At 41.1% G+C, this 21,431-nt stretch overlaps 1 protein-coding gene and 1 long non-coding RNA gene across 4 annotated transcripts; one reads left to right on the top strand and one right to left on the bottom strand.

Annotated features, from left to right (window-relative positions):
• The first annotated feature begins 452 nt into the window (after window positions 1-452).
• On the top strand, window positions 453-7,288 carry LOC112570571. Of its 2 annotated transcripts, XR_003100652.1 has the most exons (4): window positions 453-744; window positions 3,612-3,801; window positions 4,075-4,133; window positions 7,154-7,288. It is a non-coding gene; the product is annotated as an uncharacterized LOC112570571 (long non-coding RNA). The 2 variants fall into 2 exon arrangements; XR_003100651.1 differs by lacking the exon at window positions 453-744 and having other exon boundaries at window positions 2,228-3,801.
• Window positions 4,644-20,399, bottom strand: LOC112570570 (molybdenum cofactor biosynthesis protein 1-like). Of its 2 annotated transcripts, none has more exons than XM_025249082.1 (10): window positions 20,323-20,399; window positions 16,462-16,594; window positions 15,836-16,003; window positions 9,610-9,842; window positions 9,227-9,298; window positions 8,120-8,272; window positions 7,826-7,936; window positions 7,253-7,373; window positions 6,790-6,837; window positions 4,644-6,558 (listed from the first exon to the last, which is right to left on the bottom strand). In XM_025249082.1, exons 1-10 carry the CDS (start codon window positions 20,395-20,397, stop codon window positions 5,648-5,650), a joined length of 2,025 nt encoding a protein of 674 aa, XP_025104867.1. In that variant the 5' UTR covers window positions 20,398-20,399; the 3' UTR covers window positions 4,644-5,647. The 2 variants fall into 2 exon arrangements, with proteins under 2 accessions (XP_025104867.1, XP_025104866.1); XM_025249081.1 differs by lacking the exon at window positions 20,323-20,399 and adding an exon at window positions 19,291-19,654.
• Window positions 20,400-21,431: the final 1,032 nt, after the last annotated feature.

Genomic DNA, 21,431 nt, shown 5'->3' with positions numbered 1-21,431 from the left:
TTCTGGTCAAGTTCAATTCCATGAAGGACTAAAAGAATGTAGATTTGTTTTAACAGTATTCACAAATTATCAGCACTAAGTCAAAAGTTTGTTTTATACCTTTGCATTTTGTTGTTAATATGGAGTTTTTGGTGGTCTCAGATCAGAATAAAGGTCAATGTATATAAAAACCAGTTCTTGTGTTAGCAAGTAATAGTGTTTTTTGTGTATGTTTGATGTTTGTGTATGTTGCTACAGCCAGCTGGCTACAGCCAACTTTTATAACATCACGCTTTTAAAAGTAGCCAAAAGAAGCTGGCTACATTTTAAAAGTAGCCCAAAGTAGCTGGCTACGTTTTGGAAAATTGTAGCTGTAGTGTAGCTGGCTACATTTTGAAAAAAAGTAGCTGTAGCGTAGCCGGCTACAAATTAAAAGTAGCTTGCCCATCCCTGGAGAAAACACTATATGAGTGTGAGAGGTGACACTATACATATTATATGTGGGTGGACGTGTGACGGAGTACAACTGTACAAGCATAGAATGCACACATTTCATATACCACTTCTGCTATTGAAATATATACAAAGAAATATAAATCTTATGTTATCATATTCGAATGTTAACTATGTTTATTACATTCTGCATGTCCCATGTATAGATGCATGAAAGGAAGAGTTATAAGGCCTTGTATATTTTTGCAGAGGAAAGTTTGATGTGGAAAAGGGCATCATCTTATTCACCAGTCATTCTAGTCCTTGAGCACGGTGAGAACGAAATCTCCTGCAAAACTGTATAGTATGCTTTGTGTGCAATAGTACATCATTGCAATGCTGTACAGTGTGCACTGTATGGGATAGTGCACATAGCACAGTATTGTGAGTGATGTTCCACGCCTAACTGGCTAATTATTATTATTATTCATACTAAGAGATTTGTGCATATATAAGGTGGAGCAGGAGAAATGGGCATCGTCCTCCTTCGGCTCACAAAAAACTGGCCCTGACAAAAAAAGAAAAAGGTGTGGGTAGTGCTGTCTCGTCGAATACGTATGTAACAGGGTAAGATTCGGGCTTTTCCCCAATCTTTCCTCAACAAAAAAAGACAACACTCTCGTGGGTTCTAGATCATTTACTCTGATGCCAGTCGATGGTGTTGGCTCTGGCGAACCTCGACACACACAACACACTCTCTCTCCTCTGACCAACTGAGCTGCCGCCTCTGCTCTGTCCCCTCACATTCTTCCCCTCGCCTCTTCATCCTCCACCCCTCCCAACCACATCCGCGCACCTGCATCCTGTCGCTAGTAGACCACTAGCTCCCGCTCTCCCTCTGTCACTGGGCTGTCACCCGGCGAGCGACCACCCCCATCGCCAGCCTCCACCCTCCCTGTGTGCGTGTATGTGCGTGCTGTCTTACATCCTACTTGCATGCTATGTCTCACACTACCATACGTACAGTACTCCGTAATTAAAAATTAAGTATGAAATTAAAATAAATTCATGAATTATGGAAAAAGAAATTCTGAAGGCGGAAAAGGAGGCCCAGATTTGTCCATGCAGCCTGGCGACACATTTCACCAGTAGTAAAACGCTGTTTCTTTAGATATGCAATTACTTAAATCCTGTTTGCAATGATTGGTAGAATGGGTATTTAAGATGCTGATATGTATGTGCGTTGTTGATTGAAGTTCATCTTTATCTTTCTTCTTCGTACTGTGCCAGATGACATGACCATATGGAGATCAACCTCTGCCTCACATCCAGCTGTCCAAACACGGTAGGACTGCACAGAGCTCAGCCCCCACCTGACAGGTCGGTGAGCACTCTACTCCAGTTCGCTCGGGTCTGACCGCGTTGGGTGGTGTGGTGGCTCCGAGCTATGGAATTGACCGTGCACGGGGTGTGGTGCGACTAAGTCCCCAGCGATTTGGCATGGAATAAGTGTCTCAACTGTCTGCCATGTTTCGCCAATCTGCGTGTGTCGTCTGCCGAGGACGGGTGGATGCAGGTGGTTCGTGACGAACCGAGATGGTACACACCCAACTCCCCACGTTCCTACTCTCTTGAGCTCGGTGCGGGTCAGATACCATGGGTGTCTGGTCGGGGGAGGTTTTTGTGTGCGGCGGCAGGAGATTCCACCCGACAGACAGACAGACAGACAGACAGAAGACTTACCAGCAGCATTAGTTTTTGATGAATGTGTGTTGCTGCTGGAAAGTATACTGACCAATCTGAAGTTTTAGGAGGTTCTGGGAGAAGCTCAGCTTCCAAACTGTGCATGAAAATTTCTGTGGGAAATTTACCTTTGTGCGTACGCAGACAGGCCTTGTGTGTTTCCTCCTTACAGAATGATTCAGCGAGCCTTTAGTAGATGGATTAAGCCAGTAGAGTCTTTCATACGACTCCTTACTTATGTTCATTCTTTTATGTACCTGGTTAGTGATGTCATGTTTGTGTTGTCTGAGAGAAACAGTGGTCCTACACATAAAGCAGAGTTAGCCAGGGTCCTTAATAGGGCTGCTTTACAGTTACAGGTATGACTATAGGGACCAGTTTACTGTTGGTACACAGAGAGTCGTATTTACCATCTTCTTCTTTACTGTAGGAGCATTATAAACTGCAGCTCAATGGAGAGCCAACTGTTCAGGACCTGTTTGTTTTGGCGGTCACATTCCGAGAGTGCAACAGGCGGCATTCTCTGAACGTCCAGTGTTGGTGAACATACCCAGGGTACACGGAAGTACTTCAGGCCAGTTCTCAGTAAGGAGACCCCGTGCCTACAACAGACCGCAAGTCCAGGGGGCGGCTGCTCGAGTTTCAGGAAGACAGCGTCCACCCGGAAGGCGCTTCCACCTCTACAGCGCTGGATCTGCCAAGGTGAACAAGGTTCTTCTATCTCCAGGATTAAGGTCTCACCTAGGCAGGCAGTCGAGAAGGGCGCATTGCCCCCCGGTCCAGAGTGGGATGGGGTGCGGCCTACACCAGATGCCCATGTTTGGTTTGTTGGAAGCAGCCAGGCTGGACACAGCCCTCCCAAGGACGTCCAACAGTGGCAGGGTGTGCAGTGGGTGAATCAAACGCCCACATCAACCCGGGACGTTTTTGGCTCGTCCCCCACCCACCCCTGGGTATCAGGTATGCCCATTACCTTTACAGGTTATCGAGCTATGCTTCCGGATACATTTAAGTACTTGGCCTCTGACTTGTTGGCCAACTTTTCGTTGGCCCGCCCAGGAAGTCATACCCTCTTCCCTTCTGGAGGGGTTAGACCTTTTGAACTCGGCAGTCTCTGAGCCTTATCTAGGGTATCTTTCATACTCTTAGCGTGGAAAATCTGTGTTTTAGTGGCAATAGCTTCTGCTGCGTGAGTTTCAGAGATCCATGCGCTCTCTTCCGACCTGTCCTGTTTGCAGTTCGGAGAGATTTTCCTAATAAGACACCCAGGGTTTCTTGCAAAGTATAGGCTTCTGGCCCTCAGGCCTCGGGAAGTTACTCTTCTTCCTTTTTCGAGGAAAGGTCCCAAGGACAGGATTAAGCTGCAGGACCCAGTCTGGCTTCTAAAGATTTATCTAAAGAGATCGGCGCCACACAGAAAGGGTCGTTGAAGGCTGTTTTTTTTAAATTTTTTACAGGAAGGATAGTCAAATATCTCAGCACAAATAGTTGCGGCCTGGATTTAAGCTGTCTTCAAAGCCGCATATGTTGCACACCACTCTGACTACTTGGATGCAAACAGAAGCATTTCGACTCAGCAAGTGACAGGCAGGAAAGTGCATTAGTGCACTCAGAGCGGCCTCAGCCTACAGCCCGGGTGGATTTAGGGTAGGTTTTTGTTCTGCCTCACATAGAGTTACTATGTTGTTAACAGCCACTCCCTCCACCTGTTAGTCTCCACGTAGTCATATCATCTGGTAAGTACTCGAAGAAAGAAATGCCAGACATGTTGAGGTGGACTTGCTAAAAGGTGAACAGTTAAGCAAAGAGTTTGTGATAATATCTCCCAACAATAAAGTCCCATCATAAAGGGTATTGAAGACCTGTTCATAGCTGAGTCTAATGTTATTACAGAGCTACTTGATGCTGACATGTTTCCAGGACCCAAGCTGTATTCCATGGACTCCATGTGGCAAGACTGGCAGCTGGGCCTTGCTAAAGTAAGTTGTTAATATCAAGTCACGCAGATTTTTTGCCGATAATGAATGTTCTTGCCATGCCATGTAATCTGATGAATACCTTTAAGAGTAAACCTTATGTTTTCTGCATTTGATTTTATTCTTTGTTTAGTAGGGTTAAACATTCTTTTATAGTTCATATGTTGTCTTCCTGTCCCTCGTATGCTGTCCATGTTTCGTTCTTGTTCTTAGGTGCTAAGGACATACTCCTTAGGAGTGCGAGTATGCGCTTTACAAATTTTGCATTTTTTATTATTATTATCACCCACACTAACACACACAGTTACCTCTCCACTATCATATACACCTACTGAAACATGACCCACCACCACCACACTCATTCCCCCCACTTCCACAAACACACCAAAATAATACCCCTGCACACACAGTCACTAGCCATCTTCCTGGTAGTTTTCCTCCCGCTACTCTGAAGTAACATTTATGCTGGGAGCTGTTCACATCACAAAAAATAATCACAAAAGGCTGGCCAAGAGCAGTGACATGATTTACTGATGGCAGGATTATTGGATTTAAAATTCAAGTTTTTGCACACAAAATATTTCAAAACATTATATCTCTCATCTCTCACTCAAGATCATCTGCACAGAATGAAGCTGATATCTGACCATTAACAGAGAGGACATTAAGAAGCACATTCCCCTTATTGAAGCAGCTATTATATCTGGCACAGCCCCAAATGACATTCAGACTCTATAAGAGCAGATGTTTTCAAGTGTTGGAGGACAGGCATGTCCTTTTGAGAGAGTTCCATCAGCTCTTATCAGGCTTCTGATTCTGTGTGCCTGCATGCAGGCCCAAGACATTAAGGCAGTCTTTCATTGTTTTGGCCATGCATCTTCTGAATGTTACTGCGTGAACAAATTGTTATGTACAAGTCTGAACTGTGATTGCATAGGTTCTTTCTGGTATGGCAGATGTGAATGTATATTAATTGTAGTTGCTGAGCTGTGTGGTTTTAACACTTGCTTCCTTACACAGCTGCTTAATAACTGTTACCTGGGATAAAGTTGTACTTTATATAAACAGCTTCTTTTTACAATAAATGACTCAACCCACTGGACACCTCATTTGAACACCAAGACAACAGGTTGATGTCAAAAGCCATTATCACTAGTTTTCTGCTTCTATTGTCTCGTGTACAAATCCTGAAGCAGACAGCTTTTCAGAGCTGCTTAATTTTAGTTATGCACAGCATATGCCATTGTTGTACACCAATCATTTTGAAATTTTCCACTTGAAATATTTTAGGTCATCGAAAACAAGTGGTGATGAGGATATAAATCTTTCTCTATATATATACACACACACACATTTCTATATATTTTTCTGTTTTCAGGTTCTCTATGTATATATACACATACACATCTATACATTTTTCTGTTGTCAGGCTCTCTCTCTGTATATACACACGTACATCTATACATTTTCTTGTTGTTGTCAGGTTCTCATCAATCCCCACACTACTAACGAAACCCTCAACTCTTACTGACAGCTTTGTAGTCTCCCCTTTCTCCACCGGTTTTCATGGTCAGCTTGACCTCTGATATGACCATTTCTCGTGTAACTGCTTTGCACATGTCATACACAGTTAAGGCGGCCACACTGACTGCTGTCAGGGCCTCCATCTCTACACCTGTTACTCCTCTGGACCTGACAAGAGAGTCAATGTCTACACAAAGTTTTTCTTCGTTAAGGGCACATGTGACGTCAATTTTTGTCAAAACAATGTTGTGACAGAGAGGAATCAACTCAGAGGTTCTCTTGGCTGCCATGATTCCTGCAAGTTTAGCAACAAGCAGAACATCTCCTTTTTTCATCTTGTTTTCTTGCACAAGTCGAAACGCCTCAGGCCCCAGCCAGATGCTTGCATGAGCACAAGCCTGTCTGGAGGTCACAGATTTGTCACCAACATCAACCATCTCTGCACGGCCACTGTCATCTGTATGAGTCAGTTTTCCTGGGAGTTTAGTTGTGTGAGCACTAGCACGTGCAGTGCTGCTGGTTTCTCTATCAGTTCCAGCTCTTGTCTGGTCAATGTCACCCATCTCGTTTCTCTCTGCACTGTCTTCTCCATCTTTCTCCTTATTTTTAATCATGTGACTCTCATGTTGTTTATCCCCAAACTTGACTCTATAAATAGTTTCCCAGTACTTGCCACCATTTGTAAAATCTCTGGTGAACAGCCAGTGTGGCACAACACTGCTGAATGTTTGTGTGAAGTGACGTGGGCAAAAACATAGCTGATGAGAATGATGATGCTGAAGACTCATAACACCCGATTTCTGCCATGGTAGCCACAGCTGCGGAACTGCAGGTCTCCAAGTTGATGGGGTGATTGGCAACATGAATGAAGATGTACTATGTTTGCTGGAGAGGTAGTCATTATCTGTTGAATGGAAAGTTACCATCAAAAATATTAATCTACATATTACTTGTGAGCCAAATATACTTGGTTTCCTACTCCAGACACACTAAACAGTTAAAGATTTAGAACACGTCAAAGTACTATGCTGTGAAGACATTTGGCACCCTGTACTTTTGGCCACTCATTTACAAATATCTGCTGCTTTTGTTGATTTTCTAGCACAATACTCACAAATCAGCGCCTTTCACCCACCAATAAGAATCATTGGCCTGTTCTTCATGTGAGACAGAGTGGACATTCCTGCATAGTACAGAACATACAAATATGCACATAAACAAATTAACTTAGACTGTATATTTTCTTTAGAAATGTCCAAATGCCAGCAGTAAACTCATTAGCATAAACTTTTTTTTTTTATATAATGAGATGTGCTCAACCTTTCCAGAAGGAATTTGTATCAGGGTGCTATTTTCTGCAAGTCTGTGTTTCGGAGACTTTTCATGGCAAAGAATGTTATTTGACTAGGGAATATATTTTTTTTTTTTGCTGGCTTTAGTGTACTTAAATCAGTTAAGTGCCAATTTTGAAAGGTTTGATTTTGTTTTTACCACCAAAGGAAAAGCTGGTACTTGTGGATTCTGACCTGAATGAAGACTAAGAGACAATTGGTGTAAACTCAAGACAGAAGCATACTGATGATAGTAAAGGTGCTGACCTGCATGCTGCTTCTTCTTGCGCTTGACAGCCATAGTGATGACCTCCAGCAGTTTCTCCTCTGGCATCTGGTTTCTCAGACAGTCACGAAGAGACACCTCTGAATTACCATGGAGACAAACCTGAAGAAATAAAATGAATTTTTTAAAATTCAGTTTAACTCTCCTGGATCACATTCCACAAATTTCTTATGGTAAATGCTGCAAAACATCATAAATGGAAGGATCTAAGATAAAAATTGTCATCCTTATATTTGCCTATGGCAGACTGCTAGTTTCAGTATTCTATGGTATGTTGGTAGAATTTTTACAGCATTTTAAACACTAGTTTCAAGAGAAAAGCCAATGAATCCAGCAGGAAAAATATGGAACCAAATACAAATAGACATATATGTCTATAAATGTATGTACATATATACACACAAATACCAAAAATAAATTTTCCCTTTCCAGAAAAAAAATAATACATTAGAAAAAAATCACTTAAAGTGATCTCATACAGTTGTGAAAACAAACTTTTAATTACAAAAATGTGTTCAAAATTTAAAAGAAAAACAAAAACTGAATTAAAAAACCTTCAGATTTCCATCAGCAGTGATGCGCAGACGATTACATGTTCCACAAAAATGTTCACTCATAGAGGTGATAAAGCCAATCTGACCTAAAAATCCTGGCACTTTGTAAGCCTGCACACAAAAATGTTCACTTATGGAGGTCATGAAGCCATTCTGACCTAAAACTCCTTTGTAAGCCTACACACAAAAGTATACTTTTGTAAGCCTGGGCATTACTTGTAGACCCTTAAGTAACTATGCATGCATCTCATTAATTACAATATTTTGCGTTAAAAAATGTTAAATGTCACTAGCCTTGGATGTATCATTTGGTCCATCTTGTAGACGACTGAGGTCAGGCCAACGGTCATAGATCCTGTCCAACATCTGCTGGTATGACACAAAACGCTTCAAGTTCCACTGGTTGCCATCAAAAGGCATATACTCAATAAACCTGATGTCCACAGGCTGAAATACAACACATAACTGTTCATTTTCTTGTACATACCACAGACAGCAAACACAAAGTGTTTCTCTCCAACACTCTCCTGTCCAACAAACTAGCATTTACAGACTGCAGCACAGTAGACGAAACAACTGTCAAGAGTCCCGCTACCCTATTCAGACTGTAGTTACAAAAAATGTGACTGGGTGACTTTCTATCATTAATAAACTATATGCATGAGGGCATAGAAATGACAGAATATATCCCTTCCAGCAGTCATGTTATAGTGAGTCTTTGAGCTGGACACTTCAAACTGGCCATCACACATCTATAAAAATCTTTTATTGTGTGACTTGGTAATGCCATGTTGGTGACATCAACACTGCCCCGATACTTGGAGGTGGCATAACCCCCCCCCAAGACTTGTCATCTCTTGGTAGTGAGGGACATGTCATCTCTACCTGGTGAAGGATGTGTCCTTATCGAGGTGAAGGATGTCAGTTCAGTTCTTGATGGTTTCAGACTTGTCATCTCTATATAGAGAGGAATGTGTCAGCTCCAGGCAGTGAAGGGTGTTGGCTCTAGGTGAGGGATGTGTCATCTCTAGCGGTGGAAGTAATGTCAAGGTGGTGAGGGTCATGCCATCTATATGTGATGAAGGGAATGTCATTAGATGCATGGGGGATGTTATCACTTGGTGGTGATGGTTCTATCACTAGGTGGTGACATGTCATCTCTAAGTCTTGAGGGACTTGCCATGTCTAGGTGGCAAGTGTCATCTGCAGGTCCCATGGGACATGTCATCTCTAGGTAGTGAGAGATGTGTCATCACTATGTTGTGAGGGTCATCTCTAGGTGGTGAGAAACCAAAAAGAGTGCAAATGAAAGCAATTAGCTGGAAGGTAGGAGGAAAAAAGGAGAATAAAGATTGGGAAACAGAGTAAGACAAAGTAGGCAATGACAGTATAACTTCACACCCTGTCTTTTGTGAAGGCCACAAAGTCACAAATTTCCTCTTCATTTGTGCCGTTCATCACCACACAGTTGACCTGATAGAACAAAAGGAGTGTCATGTTCATGTGTGCATAGACCACTTCATAGATTTAAACTAACAGTAGACAGAAATAACAGGTAACAAAGATATTATTAAAACATTTTTTAGAATCACAATAGCACTCCTAAAATTTGACCTAATTACAACCTAACAACTTAAGAAAAAAAACCTCTATTGGGAATCATTAGAAACAAAAGAAATATTTACTCTTCAGTTATCTTTTTCATTTTTTGACTTCTCCCAAAAGCACTTCAATGAACTTAATGTTTTTATTATTATTCAAGTTACTTTCAAAGCGACACCAACCTTAACTGGACTGAACTGAAGCTCCACAGCCTTATTGATGGCCTCCAACACATTCTTAAAGCCTTTGCGCCTTGTAATGAACTCAAATTTTGCTGGGACCAGCGTATCCAGACTTATGTTGAGTTGATCCAGCCCAGCCATCTTCAAATGGGGCAGTTTCCGTGCCAAGGTGATGCCATTAGTGGTGATTCCAATGTTCTGCAGTCCCATTGATCGTAAGTCATTCAACCCTCCTATTGACAAAGAAAAAAGTGGCCAGTGAAACTGATGTATAAGAAATAACCCAACAGTGTCTATGTTGTAGCTGTCTTGGTGAGGTGTCGCCTGGCGCTGTTTTTTTAGATAACTTTTGTACAGTGTATATACGCCCTGAGGGAGTGTTAGGGCAGTCACAATCACATGTTATAGTCAGAACGAACGAACGAATTTTTATTGACTCAGGCCATGTGGCCTCAACATTCAGGTGATGAGTACAGCTTGTACAATATCATGAGGCCTAACCACTTTGGTATAGTATGTCGTAATATCGTATCATGGACAATGACATAAAATAACAGAATAATTAAACAATACCACTTTGAACTTAACGACGTTTAAAGCAATAGTAGAGGTATCTAGCAAGACAGTTAAGGTGTGAAACATCATTAAACAAAAGATTAATTGTAAAATATGATGGTTGGGTTCTATATTGAATTTGGCAAAATGTAAGTCTCAGGTCCTCTAAAAAGGCAATGGAAAAGATGTATTTCATCGTCTTGCACTGTCTGGCAATGGGGGGCATTGAGTCTGGCTCTGTAGTAGTCACGTATCTTACCTATGAGTTTCAGGTCAGAAATTCCCATACGGAATCTAATTAGGGAATCTCTCACAATCTTATTTTTAAACATATGCAGATAAGGTTCTATCTGTAGACTTGGTTTTAAAGTTGCATAAACGGTAAACTAGAACTGTCTGCACATGTTGATGCCAGTCTTGTTTGTAACAGTTGATAAGACGTTGCTTAAAAATAGGAAGGAAGAGTCTCACATCTGTACACCCTGATTCATCACACATATCCAAAACCATACGAGTGTAGAGTCATACACACTTCTGATACCCAGCATACCTTCCCTCTATTATGCAGTTGCAACAACATATTATATGCTTTCCGTGGTACCCTGTTGGAGTTCAGTCTTGTCAAACGTACCAGTATCGCAAACATGAAACTGGCGTGGATCGATAAGGGAAATCTACCAGTATCACCATAGACCATGTCGTTTGGAGTTTGGGGCTAACATTTAACAACTTTTTCAGTGCAAAGGTATGTACTCGCTCCACAGGAAGATGAGTTTTAGGCCCCAGATTTTCAGATCCCGTACAAAAGCAATGGTCTTATTCGGCTGTCAAATAGCTTAAACAGAAGGTTCGGATTGTAACTCCCAATTTTCCAAAGAGTCTTGAAAATTTGAACGACGTCTTGTTTTGCTTTTATTGACAGATCACTGAAAGTAGCCGAAAAGGACAATCTAGTCGAAAAGAATAAACCAAGATATTTATAGGAATTCACTACTTTCAGTGGCTTACCATTACATGTCCATCTTTCTCTGCCTGCCAAATGACCGCCGTTCCTGAATACAATGATGTTTGACTTTTCTAGGTTTATTGTGAGGTTTAATTCTTCAGAACTTCTGGATAGAGTGTTTAGCTGATTTTGGAGGCCAACAGCGGTATCTGATAATAATATAATATCATCAGCAAACAACAGAATGAAGATTTCTATAAGATCTGGGTGAAGTTGTATACCATGTTTACCGCTCTGAATTATATCCTGTGCCAATTTGTTAATGAATAGTGAAAATAAAATAGGGCTGGTTATTTCTCCTTGTTTTAGGCCGTTAGGACAGTAGAGAAAATCAGAGAGGTTAGCTTTGGAACGTACACGTGCCTTTACGATTGTGTAAATGCTCTTTAAAGCCCGGTGCAATTTCCCCCAAATACCCTTTCTCCACAGCACTTGCCATAATTTAGCACGAGAAACAGAGTCAAAGGCTTTCTGGAAGTCTATGAAGGCTACATATAATTTCTTTTTTTGTAGGAGGTGCTGTTGTATCATTGCAAATAGTGTGAAGATGTGATCGGTTGTGGAATAGTCTTTGCGAAAACCTGCCTGAATCTCGCCAACAGCGCTTGTTTCTTCGAGCCATTCGGACAACCGCTTATTTAGGATAAAAGTATACAATTTACTGCATATATTTAGGAGAGAAATGCCTCTATAATTATTTGGATCTTCAGTATTCCCTTTCTTATGCAATGGATGAATGATGGCTTCTGACCATGCTTCTGGGATCTGGCCTGACGAGAATAAATAGTTAAACAACTCTACTAAAAAAGGAAGAGTAGTGTCAATACTCTGTTTTAGCAGTTCAGGTACAATTCCATCAGGACCTGATGCTTTGTTGAGTTTCAGATGCTTAATCGCATCTCTTACTTCACCTGGTGTGATGTCTCTATCAGTTGAGTCGCTGTTGTAGGAATGTTCTCTGTCATTGTCTGTGTAGTCAGTCTGGGTATCTACGTAGCTATCCTGCTTACCTTTGAAGACTGTCTGGAAGTAATTATACCAATCTTCTATTGGTATACTATTTTTCGCTATTGTTTTAGGTTGGAGAGCTTTAAGGGTTTTCCAAAAGGTGCTCGAGTCGTTCATACTATTTTCTATCCTTCTGAGAGCTTCTAATTTTAAGTGAGCTTTTTTTGGGAAATTAATTTTCTGTACGACTTTCTCGTTTCAACGTATGATCTAAGGTTTTCTTCTGTGCGTGTCTGCCTAAACATAAAAAGCGCTCGCCTAGCTGCTTTCTTTGCTGCATAACATTCGCTATCGAACCATTCATTTCTTCTATCGTGCCTAGACAGTTGAATGCGCTTCTTCAGATCATTAGCAGCGAATTTCAGTCCAGCGGTGAACAAGTCCACAGCTGTGTTCACGTTTGTGTGAATCATGGTTCTAGCTCTATCTAACGTTTCTAAAAACTCGGAGGACTGAAGATTGGACAGGAATGTATGTTTTAGTTCAGGATTCCATATTATTTTTTCGATAACCTCGGGACTTTTGTCAGGTTCTACTTTACCGTGCAGGCCAGAGTATAAAGTGCATACTAAAGGTAGATGTTGTGACTCCAAGCGTTCATCAACAATTAATTTCCTTGGCAAATACATAACATTGCTAGAAAGAATGAAATAGTCTATGACACTGCAGCCAGACTGGGAAATGTATGTAAGGTGACCGTTTTCATCTCCGTTGCAGTTTCCGTTCAAAATTGACAAGTCAAAAACGGAGCAAAATTCTAACAGCAGTTTACCGTAATCGTTTAGTCTGGTCCTGGGATTGTCTGGTACTGGTGGGGCATGTACTTCCCTGTGTCAGTGAGTCTGCTGCAAGGTCAGTATATACAGGATTTTCGTTGGAAGTTCTCGCATTTAAGTCCCCGCATATAATAACTGCAACTTCCCCAAATTTTTCTAAAATATCCAGTAAACAATGCTCCAGAATGGATATACCATTATTAAAATCAGATACCTCAGGGGAGTCAACTGGAGGTAAATATGTGCAAATGAGGTACATCTCTGTGTCCGTGCCAAATAACAGCTTTGAAATTTCTATGACTATAATGTTTTCATAATTTATATCAATATTCCTAATGAATCTGCTAAAACATTTCTTCACTAAAAGCATTACCCCCCCTGATCCTCTACCCTGAATTGACAGTTTTTTTGCGGGAAGCAAGAAACATTCGTGAGTAGAAAACTGGTCGCATGTAAAGTTTTCAGTTGTCCAAGTTTCGACTAAACAGACAAAATCAAAGCTAGATATATAAGAAATAAAATCACGGTCTGATAACTTAGGCAGTATACCGTCAATATTCCACGACATAAAGGTGACTGACGGGTTATCATGCGAGGAGCAATTTGTGCTGACCAGCGTGTGCGCACTACTTACATTTTCTGGGCCATGGCCGAGTCCTCATTTTGTGAAGGTTGATTTTGATTTTCTAGAGTTCTGTCTGTTTGAGACTGCAGTTTTATTTCTGTCACTACAGCTAGGGACCGGTTTGCGGGAAACTGCTTTAGTCCAGCTGATGGGTAGTTGTTTTTGTGTAGCGTCAGCTGTCGTAGCACGACGTGATCTTGTCTCGTAGTGAGGTTGACCGGCGTTCATGGCGCCTGGAGCTGAACAGTTCACGCTGGTTGGCTGTTGGGTCGGGTGTGTTTCTCTGACGTCGTTCGCTCGATCAGCGTTTTGCATGTGGTGTTTGTGCGTAGCAGGTGGTGAACTTGGCCCACTTACACTGTTTTGGCGCCCGCCGATTGCCTGTTGAATGGTGCAGCTAACATGAGACATGTTGCAATCGTCATGACCAGTAGGTAGTTCTTCAATGAGTCCAAAAGAGTAAGGTCGGCGATTCAGCAGACAACGCATCACTATCGTTATCGTTGTCATCGCCTGTAGAGACAGTAGCAGGGTGACCGGGGTCTATCGTGGTGTAGTGGGCGTCGTCTTTGATGACACTGCTGTTGTCGTAGGCATCACGGGTTTGGGGACGTAAGTGTCTCGGTACTGTATGAGTTTACCATTTTTATAGAATGTAAAAGTCCTTCCTCCCGAGCATTTAGGATATGTTTGTCGTCTGTTGTCTCGTCAGATCACTGGCGACTCTGATGCCGGCCGCCCGAAGTTTGTCTCTAGTCGTCTTGTTGCTCAGGATTCGCATTTTGTCATTCCACCGATGAAATTGTACAATTAAGGGCCTTGGGCGGGTCTCACCAGGCTTTCTGTTTCCGAGGCGATGAGCCCACTCAATGTCCTCCGTACACCATGACTTTTCCACACAAAATTCGTTTAAAAGGCATATCACTTTAGAGCTACACTCAGCATAATTTTCGCCAGCCGTTTCTTTAATGCCAAACATTTTGAGGTTCTTTCGTCGAGACACAGCTTCGAGCTTGTCCATCTCCATTGTAATCTCACCCAGTTTCTCTCTTAACAATTTATTTTCCTCGGTTAACACGTCAATGTGTCTCTTATTTTCACATATCTTTACATTGACCGAGTCAATGCTGTGTTGGAGCCCGCTGATGTTTTGCACCAAGGACTGGTAGAAGGTTTGTATTTGCTGTGAGATTTGGTGAGTGATGATGTCTCCAATACCACGAAGTTGGCTGTCTACAGAACAAACAAAAGCGGACTGTGACTGTTCCAGAGAAGTAGAGAGAAGGGCGAGACTAGATGATATACTTTGAGTAGTGGGTTGTTCTGACTCAGGGCCGGCACAGGTAGGGTTTTCGCTGTCACTTGTGGCAAGCTGTACAGGGACAAGTGTGTCCGTTAACGAAGCGTCAGGTACCGTGCAGTCACTTGTCATCTGATCAGCTGCATTTGGAACATGAATTATTTCCTCGAGGGTCGGGGTTCAGTTCAACATTTCCAGAACACATCAGCAAACTAGATATGATGATAGCAAGCAGCACACATTGGTGCTCTCTTAGTGCTCACCTTGCTATGTTTGACTGCGGCAGCCGTCGCCCTTCGCTGCATGAAGTAGACGTATCACAAAAAGCGACCAAGAGCACACGAAAAGTTGAAAGTTCCGCAGGCATGACCAGTAAATATGTATTACACACAGTGGAATTCACAATTTTAGCCTGGGGTGATTTAATGTAGTAGAAATAATGTAGATTTTCTAACTTCCATCGGGAGCATTCAGAAACATCATGTGTTATAGTCAGAGTGAGAGAGTAAAGAGTTGCAGAAGCTATTGTGGGCATGTTGCCGATGGCTTAGTTGTTGAGTCAGGCGCGTCTCGCCATTAGTCAGTGAGTGTCGCTGTGGTCAGAGTTGTGAGGCGCGTGTCACTGTTGAAGTAGCAAGAGTCGCTACTAGTCTCAGCGTGTGTTGCTGATTGTGTCATCTGGTAAGTACTCGAAGAAATAAATTTTACCACTAAAAATGGTATTTCTCTTCCATGCAATTTATCATCAGACTGACATCAGGTTGCTTGTGGAAGAATAGAGTCTTTAGAAAGAGAGAGAGAAAATATAGCAAAATACAGGTGAAAAGGGTTAAGCATTGCTCTCATAGTTATTTCGTAGCTGCTTACAGCATCATGGCAGATCAAAGAATGCAGGTGATGAAGTAAATTTGTGTCTGGAATATACAAATGACATCATGAACTGTGCAGTGACATACCAACAATTTCTACAAGATCCTTCCGCAACAAAGGTTCTCCTCCAGTCAGTCGAATTTTTGTAATTCCCTCTTGGATAAAGAGCCGACAAAGAGTCAAGACCTCTGGTGTGGTGAGCAGATGTTCTTTAGGTGACAGCTCCACACCCTCCGCTGGCATACAGTAGCGACCTAAATAAACATGTTGATGAAAGTCAGTAATGACATACCAGCATAAATAAGGTCTGTTCATTTGCTGTCATAGATTTAACCTTACTTCAGGTAACAGAGTCTCGTACAACCTGTTTGCTATAAGAACTTATAATTATATTGAAGTATAATTACCTAAGCATTAAAAAAAAATAAAAAGAATTAAAAAGAACACGTGACTAGCATTTAAAAACAATCCTACTATTACTGATGAAGGTATGCAGATGTATGCCAAAACCTCCAGCTGAGGATTTCCAAGCAAGTTTGAAGTAACTTTATTGTCAGTGTTTTGAAGCAAAAATCAATCTACTAGATTCAGTAACACATGGAGCCAAAATACACATTTGCCTCTGCTACACATTAGCTCAAAATTAACCTATGGGATTCAAATAAACCTGAAAAATATTGCATTATTTTAATGCAGAATATATATCACTCACATCTTAGATTGCACCGCTCAGTTAGTGAAATGCGAAGATAGGTGTGATGTCGGCCAAACGAGTCGGTAAGAAAATCTGAAAAACTTTGAATGAACTTCACAGGTTTCTGTACTGACTGTCTCCCCAGGGGGTCCTGTGTATAAAATATAAGAAGCCTTTGGTCAGATTTATGACCATCATCATCATTTCATTTTTCCCTGCAAAGATTTTGATCAACTTTTTTATCACTGTCACAGTGTAGGCTCTGAAGCTTTAAACTGGCTGGCTAATTATGACAACATAAAGGAAGAGAGACATGTGAAACTTGAGATAGTTATCAATGAAGAACCTGAGTAACTTTCACTATGTATGTACTCAACAACATATTGGTATTACTTTAACAACCTAGTTTGTATTATAAGCTAAGTAAATGATACCATTAAAAAATTGGTAAGCGGACAAAATCTTGGCTATCTTTTGCTTGAAAGTACTGGTCAGCTAAATGTCATATTCTTATTATTGTAAGACTTTTGCCAGTTTAGCCAGTGCATATGGGAATTATCTATATGAACCCCAAAACACAATTTTTAAATATTTTTTAAAAGCTGGTAAATCTCATATCTTCAAACTGTGAAATATTTGTGCTGGTCTTATAGTTGGTACCTCACACACGTCTTCCCGCTAGTGAAAAGCAGGCGATCGCACAAAAATTGCCCTTTTAATTCAAAGTATTTCATAGAGTATCAGGAACAGAAATATCACAATAAAGAACAACTTAATGTCATGTGATCAGAGTATGTCTGTGTTTTTGTGTGACGGGGAGAATAATGCAGTTTCAAGTTTTTTATGCCCCAATGTGGGAACTGAGTCGTGGGAATTTTTTGGGTTTGTACGTTAACGTTTTTTCCAAAATGATTAAAAAATGACACTCACTTTAATCAAAAGGGGGAAAGGGTGACTGTACTACCCCCACAAATTTTGGGGTTATTAACTTATTGCGCTTATGTGTGTTATTTCTCTCATCACTATCAAGTAAAAGTTTGGGTTGACTAAGCAGACTTGAGTGCCCCGAGCAAATATTAAATATTTATTCTTCATTTTTAAACACTACCCGCCCCCCTTTCACTACATGTAAAAGTAATTAAGTTAACATAGATTACCAGATACATATGTTTTCTACCAGTGTTTCAAATTTGAACCCACTCTGTCCAGTAGATTAGAAATTACAGGTGTATTAAGTTTGTTGCCCATAAAACTTTCAATTTTTCCACCTGAAAAATTGACGATTTTGTAATAAATGAAGCTGCCTATCTCACAAAAGAGACCTAGTTAGTAGAAAAAAAAATCACACAACAGTATAAGTGATTAGTTTGAAAAAAAGATGCTTTAGGTGTATTTAGTAAATTAGTATTTGAAATGGAGGACTTGAAATATGGTGTCTTCATACAAAATGACCAAGCTAAAAAATTGTGTTTTTTCAAATTTGGATGCTTTTTCCAGTATGTCTTTTTGCAAATTAGTTTTTGGTCACTTGAGTAGAAAGTCAGTGTGGGTAACTTCTCATACAAAGTCCTTGGGGACTTCTAAGATTTCATGATGCTACATATGACAGCTTCAAACATGGTCCACAATAAATAGTTCTAGCTGTGACAGAAATCATAAACTTCAAACAGCAATATCTCCAAAACTAATAAAGATAGACTCAGTTTTTGCTTTGTTTTTCTTCTATTTTCTTTGACTTTCATGTGAACACACAAAAATACTCATTTAAAGAAAAATTCATTTGTGTGCCAGTACCTACCAATAGAAATGCAGGAGAAAATTTTCAGTCTTATCTTTATGATCTCTGTGTGCTCTTCTGTGACAGTCACACAGATATCTCTGCTAAAAAGTGTATGCTCTGTTTCAGACCTCATTTCTTATCAGTTTCAGACTCAAAGAAAAAAATGTCTTGTCCTGAGAGCACACCTATCTGTATCAAAGATTAAGGGAATCAAACTAATGAACACTATCATGAGTATGATATGAGGAGTCTTACAGTTTTGATGAATTCATAGTATGAACAGCAAATAGGAGAAGTGGGGGAATTTAAAAAAAGCTGAAATTAGTGTAGCGTATTGATATAGAATAAAAATAATGTTAATTTACTTCACCATAAAAGGCTACCTCAAAGCACTTGATCCAAAAAAAATCACAAAAAACAAAACATAGAATAATGGTTTAAAAAAAGAGTTCACTGTGTTAGTGTAGTTACTCATGAGGAGAATAAGGTGAATGCCATCAGTACCAGTATCATCTAGCCTTCTCTTCTTCTCTGACAGTCTTTTGAATGAATGGAGTATAGTGACACAGATTGAATTAAGATCTATACTAGTGACAATGCGATCAATGATTAAACTGCTGACTCATCACTCAAAGCATTCTAAAAATTAAATAAGTCTTACATTGTAAAATAATGAAGTTAATAATTATGGCAGTGCTATTGTAATCATCCTTAACTGTGCGTAAGTAACTGCATGCACCAGTCGGCATAGCAAATTACTGCTGACTATATATTCAGCCAAAGCAGACTGGGAAAAGAACAGTAGAGGGGAGGCAAAGGACATCGGAACCCTGTGGGACCAACTGAGGGGAGCTGTCCTATTCGGGGTCCGCTGGCGAGGTGTTGTTGCGGCCCTATGCTCAAGGAGTAACAAAGAATAAGCTATATACTCAATGTATAAATACTACACAGTAGAATATATATATAAGTAACCATAAAAGCACTTGAATTAGTTCACACCAAACAAACGATAATATTCGAGCGAAAATGCATCGTGTTGCGAATCAATTACTAATTTAGCAACTAACCGTGTCATGCTCAACATTAACATCACTTGTAAGAGAAGTGCTGGGTAAAATCGTGGAACTGTGGATCCTTGCACGATGAATGAGTGAGGTTAGGTCAGCGGGCACAGTTTCAGTTCCCTTGACATTAAAGACTGTTGCAGCATTTTTTCGAAGAAATGACTGTTGGACATTTTCAAACGCTGACAGCAGAAACTGTGCGTGCGACGTCAAAGAGGATGGCAAACCCCTCATGATCAGCAGTGAAATGACATGGTAGGGCACTTGGGACACGTTTTGTAAAGTGCAGCATCATCCTAGTACTAACTTTTCCTATCATCGCTATCACGCCATTGCGTCACCAAGATAACTCTACTCTCGTCCACTGCGCATGTCGCTCGTGCGTAGTCTCCCTTAGAAGGAGTAAGCAATGGCGGCCGTCAGGCTGCGGGTCACGGGACTCGACGGACTTCTTATTAATAATATAGCTTATTAATAATATATATTATATTATAGCTCGATCGTTGCGTTTGAAAGGGAAAATGGCTGAGAGCTAAAGACGATTTCGCTCTGTAGGGATCTGTGGACTTCTTTTTGCCCCTTATTTATACAAAAAAACTCGGAATCTACTTATTCTAGGGTCACTCGTCTCGCACAGCAACACCTGTTTGCCTGACAGCGTGAAGTGGGGCAGGGTGAACACAAACAGCGTTGCCGGCGATATACGCTGTCGTAAACAAGCACTTCGATTACTCTCTTTATGTATACAAACAATGCACTGTCAGCAGTACGCAGTATCCTCAACAAGCGCTCTCCCTACTATTTATACTAACAATGGACTGTCAGCAGTACACAGTAACGTCAACAAGCGCTCTCACTATATATACTAACAACGTCAGCAGTACAGTGTCCTCAACAAGCGCCCTCACTATACATACATAAACAAGGTTAATTGTGGGTTAGGTCGCTTATTTTGTTGACAGAGGTGAGGGGCGATGTCATTGCATTGTTCGCCACCTGCTACCGACGCAAAACTACCTCCACTGTAGCAATTACAGAGGGATGAAGCTCAGTACCAGGTCCACGTGTGTTCAGCATGTGTCCATGTTCCCGCCGTGATATAGTTTCCATCCCTGACCAAAATATACAAAAAGTACATCATCGTGTTGCACCAGCAAGATAAAAACACAAGGAAAACAGGCATATATACACATGTCGCGTGACTACTTTGTCGATCATCTCGCCTTGCCTAATTGCCTTCCATTATACCTAGGAACATCACGTGCGTGATTGCTCAACACATGAACCTCCTTAAAAATTCCCATCAAATTCTTAACGGGGCTGGCGTGAGAAGCCGTTCGCTTTGGCATGCACACAAGATGATCCGGAAAAAGCTGATAGATCGCCAACTTGCATGTAGAAGTATAATCGGGGCAAGCTAACAGACGAACTCACATGTAGAAAGTATAATCAGGGCAAGCTGACAGACCAACTCACATGTAGAAAGTCATGGGGCATGCTGACAGCAACACACATGTACAAAGAATGATCCGGGGCAAGCTAACAGACGAACTCACATGTAGAAAGTATAATCAGGGCAAGCTGACAGACCAACACATGTAGAAAGTATAATCGGGGCATGCTGACAGACCAACACATGTAGAAAGTATAATCGGGGCAAGCCAACTCACATGTAGAAAGTATAATCGGGGCAAGCTGACAGACGAACTCACATGTAGAAAGTATAATCAGGGCAAGCTGACAGACGAACTCACATGTAGAAAGTATAATCAGGGCAAGCTGACAGACGAACTCACATGTAGAAAGTATAATCGGGGTAAGCTGACAGACCAACTCACATGCAGAAAGTATAATCGGGGCATGCTGACAGACCAACTCACATGTAGAAAGCAAAATCGGGGCATGCTGACAGCCCAACACACATGTACAAAGAATGATCCGGGGCAAGCTGACAGACAAACTCACAAGTAGAAAGGATGATCGGGAGACAGACTGAGCCGGAAGTTGTATAGTGTCTCTGCTGTCTGTGACAAGATGGAAATTGTACAGATCTTTGAACTATTCAGTCCATGGGTTAAGTACAGCAGTGTTTGCCTTGGGAGATGTCCACTGACAACTCACGCTTTGCACTATCACCTTAGTGA

Source organism: Pomacea canaliculata, linkage group LG8, assembly GCF_003073045.1.
Source record: "Pomacea canaliculata isolate SZHN2017 linkage group LG8, ASM307304v1, whole genome shotgun sequence".
NCBI lineage: Eukaryota > Metazoa > Mollusca > Gastropoda > Architaenioglossa > Ampullariidae > Pomacea > Pomacea canaliculata.
Note: the sequence above shows the minus strand (reverse complement) of the source record. Positions and strands in the feature narration are given on the sequence as shown.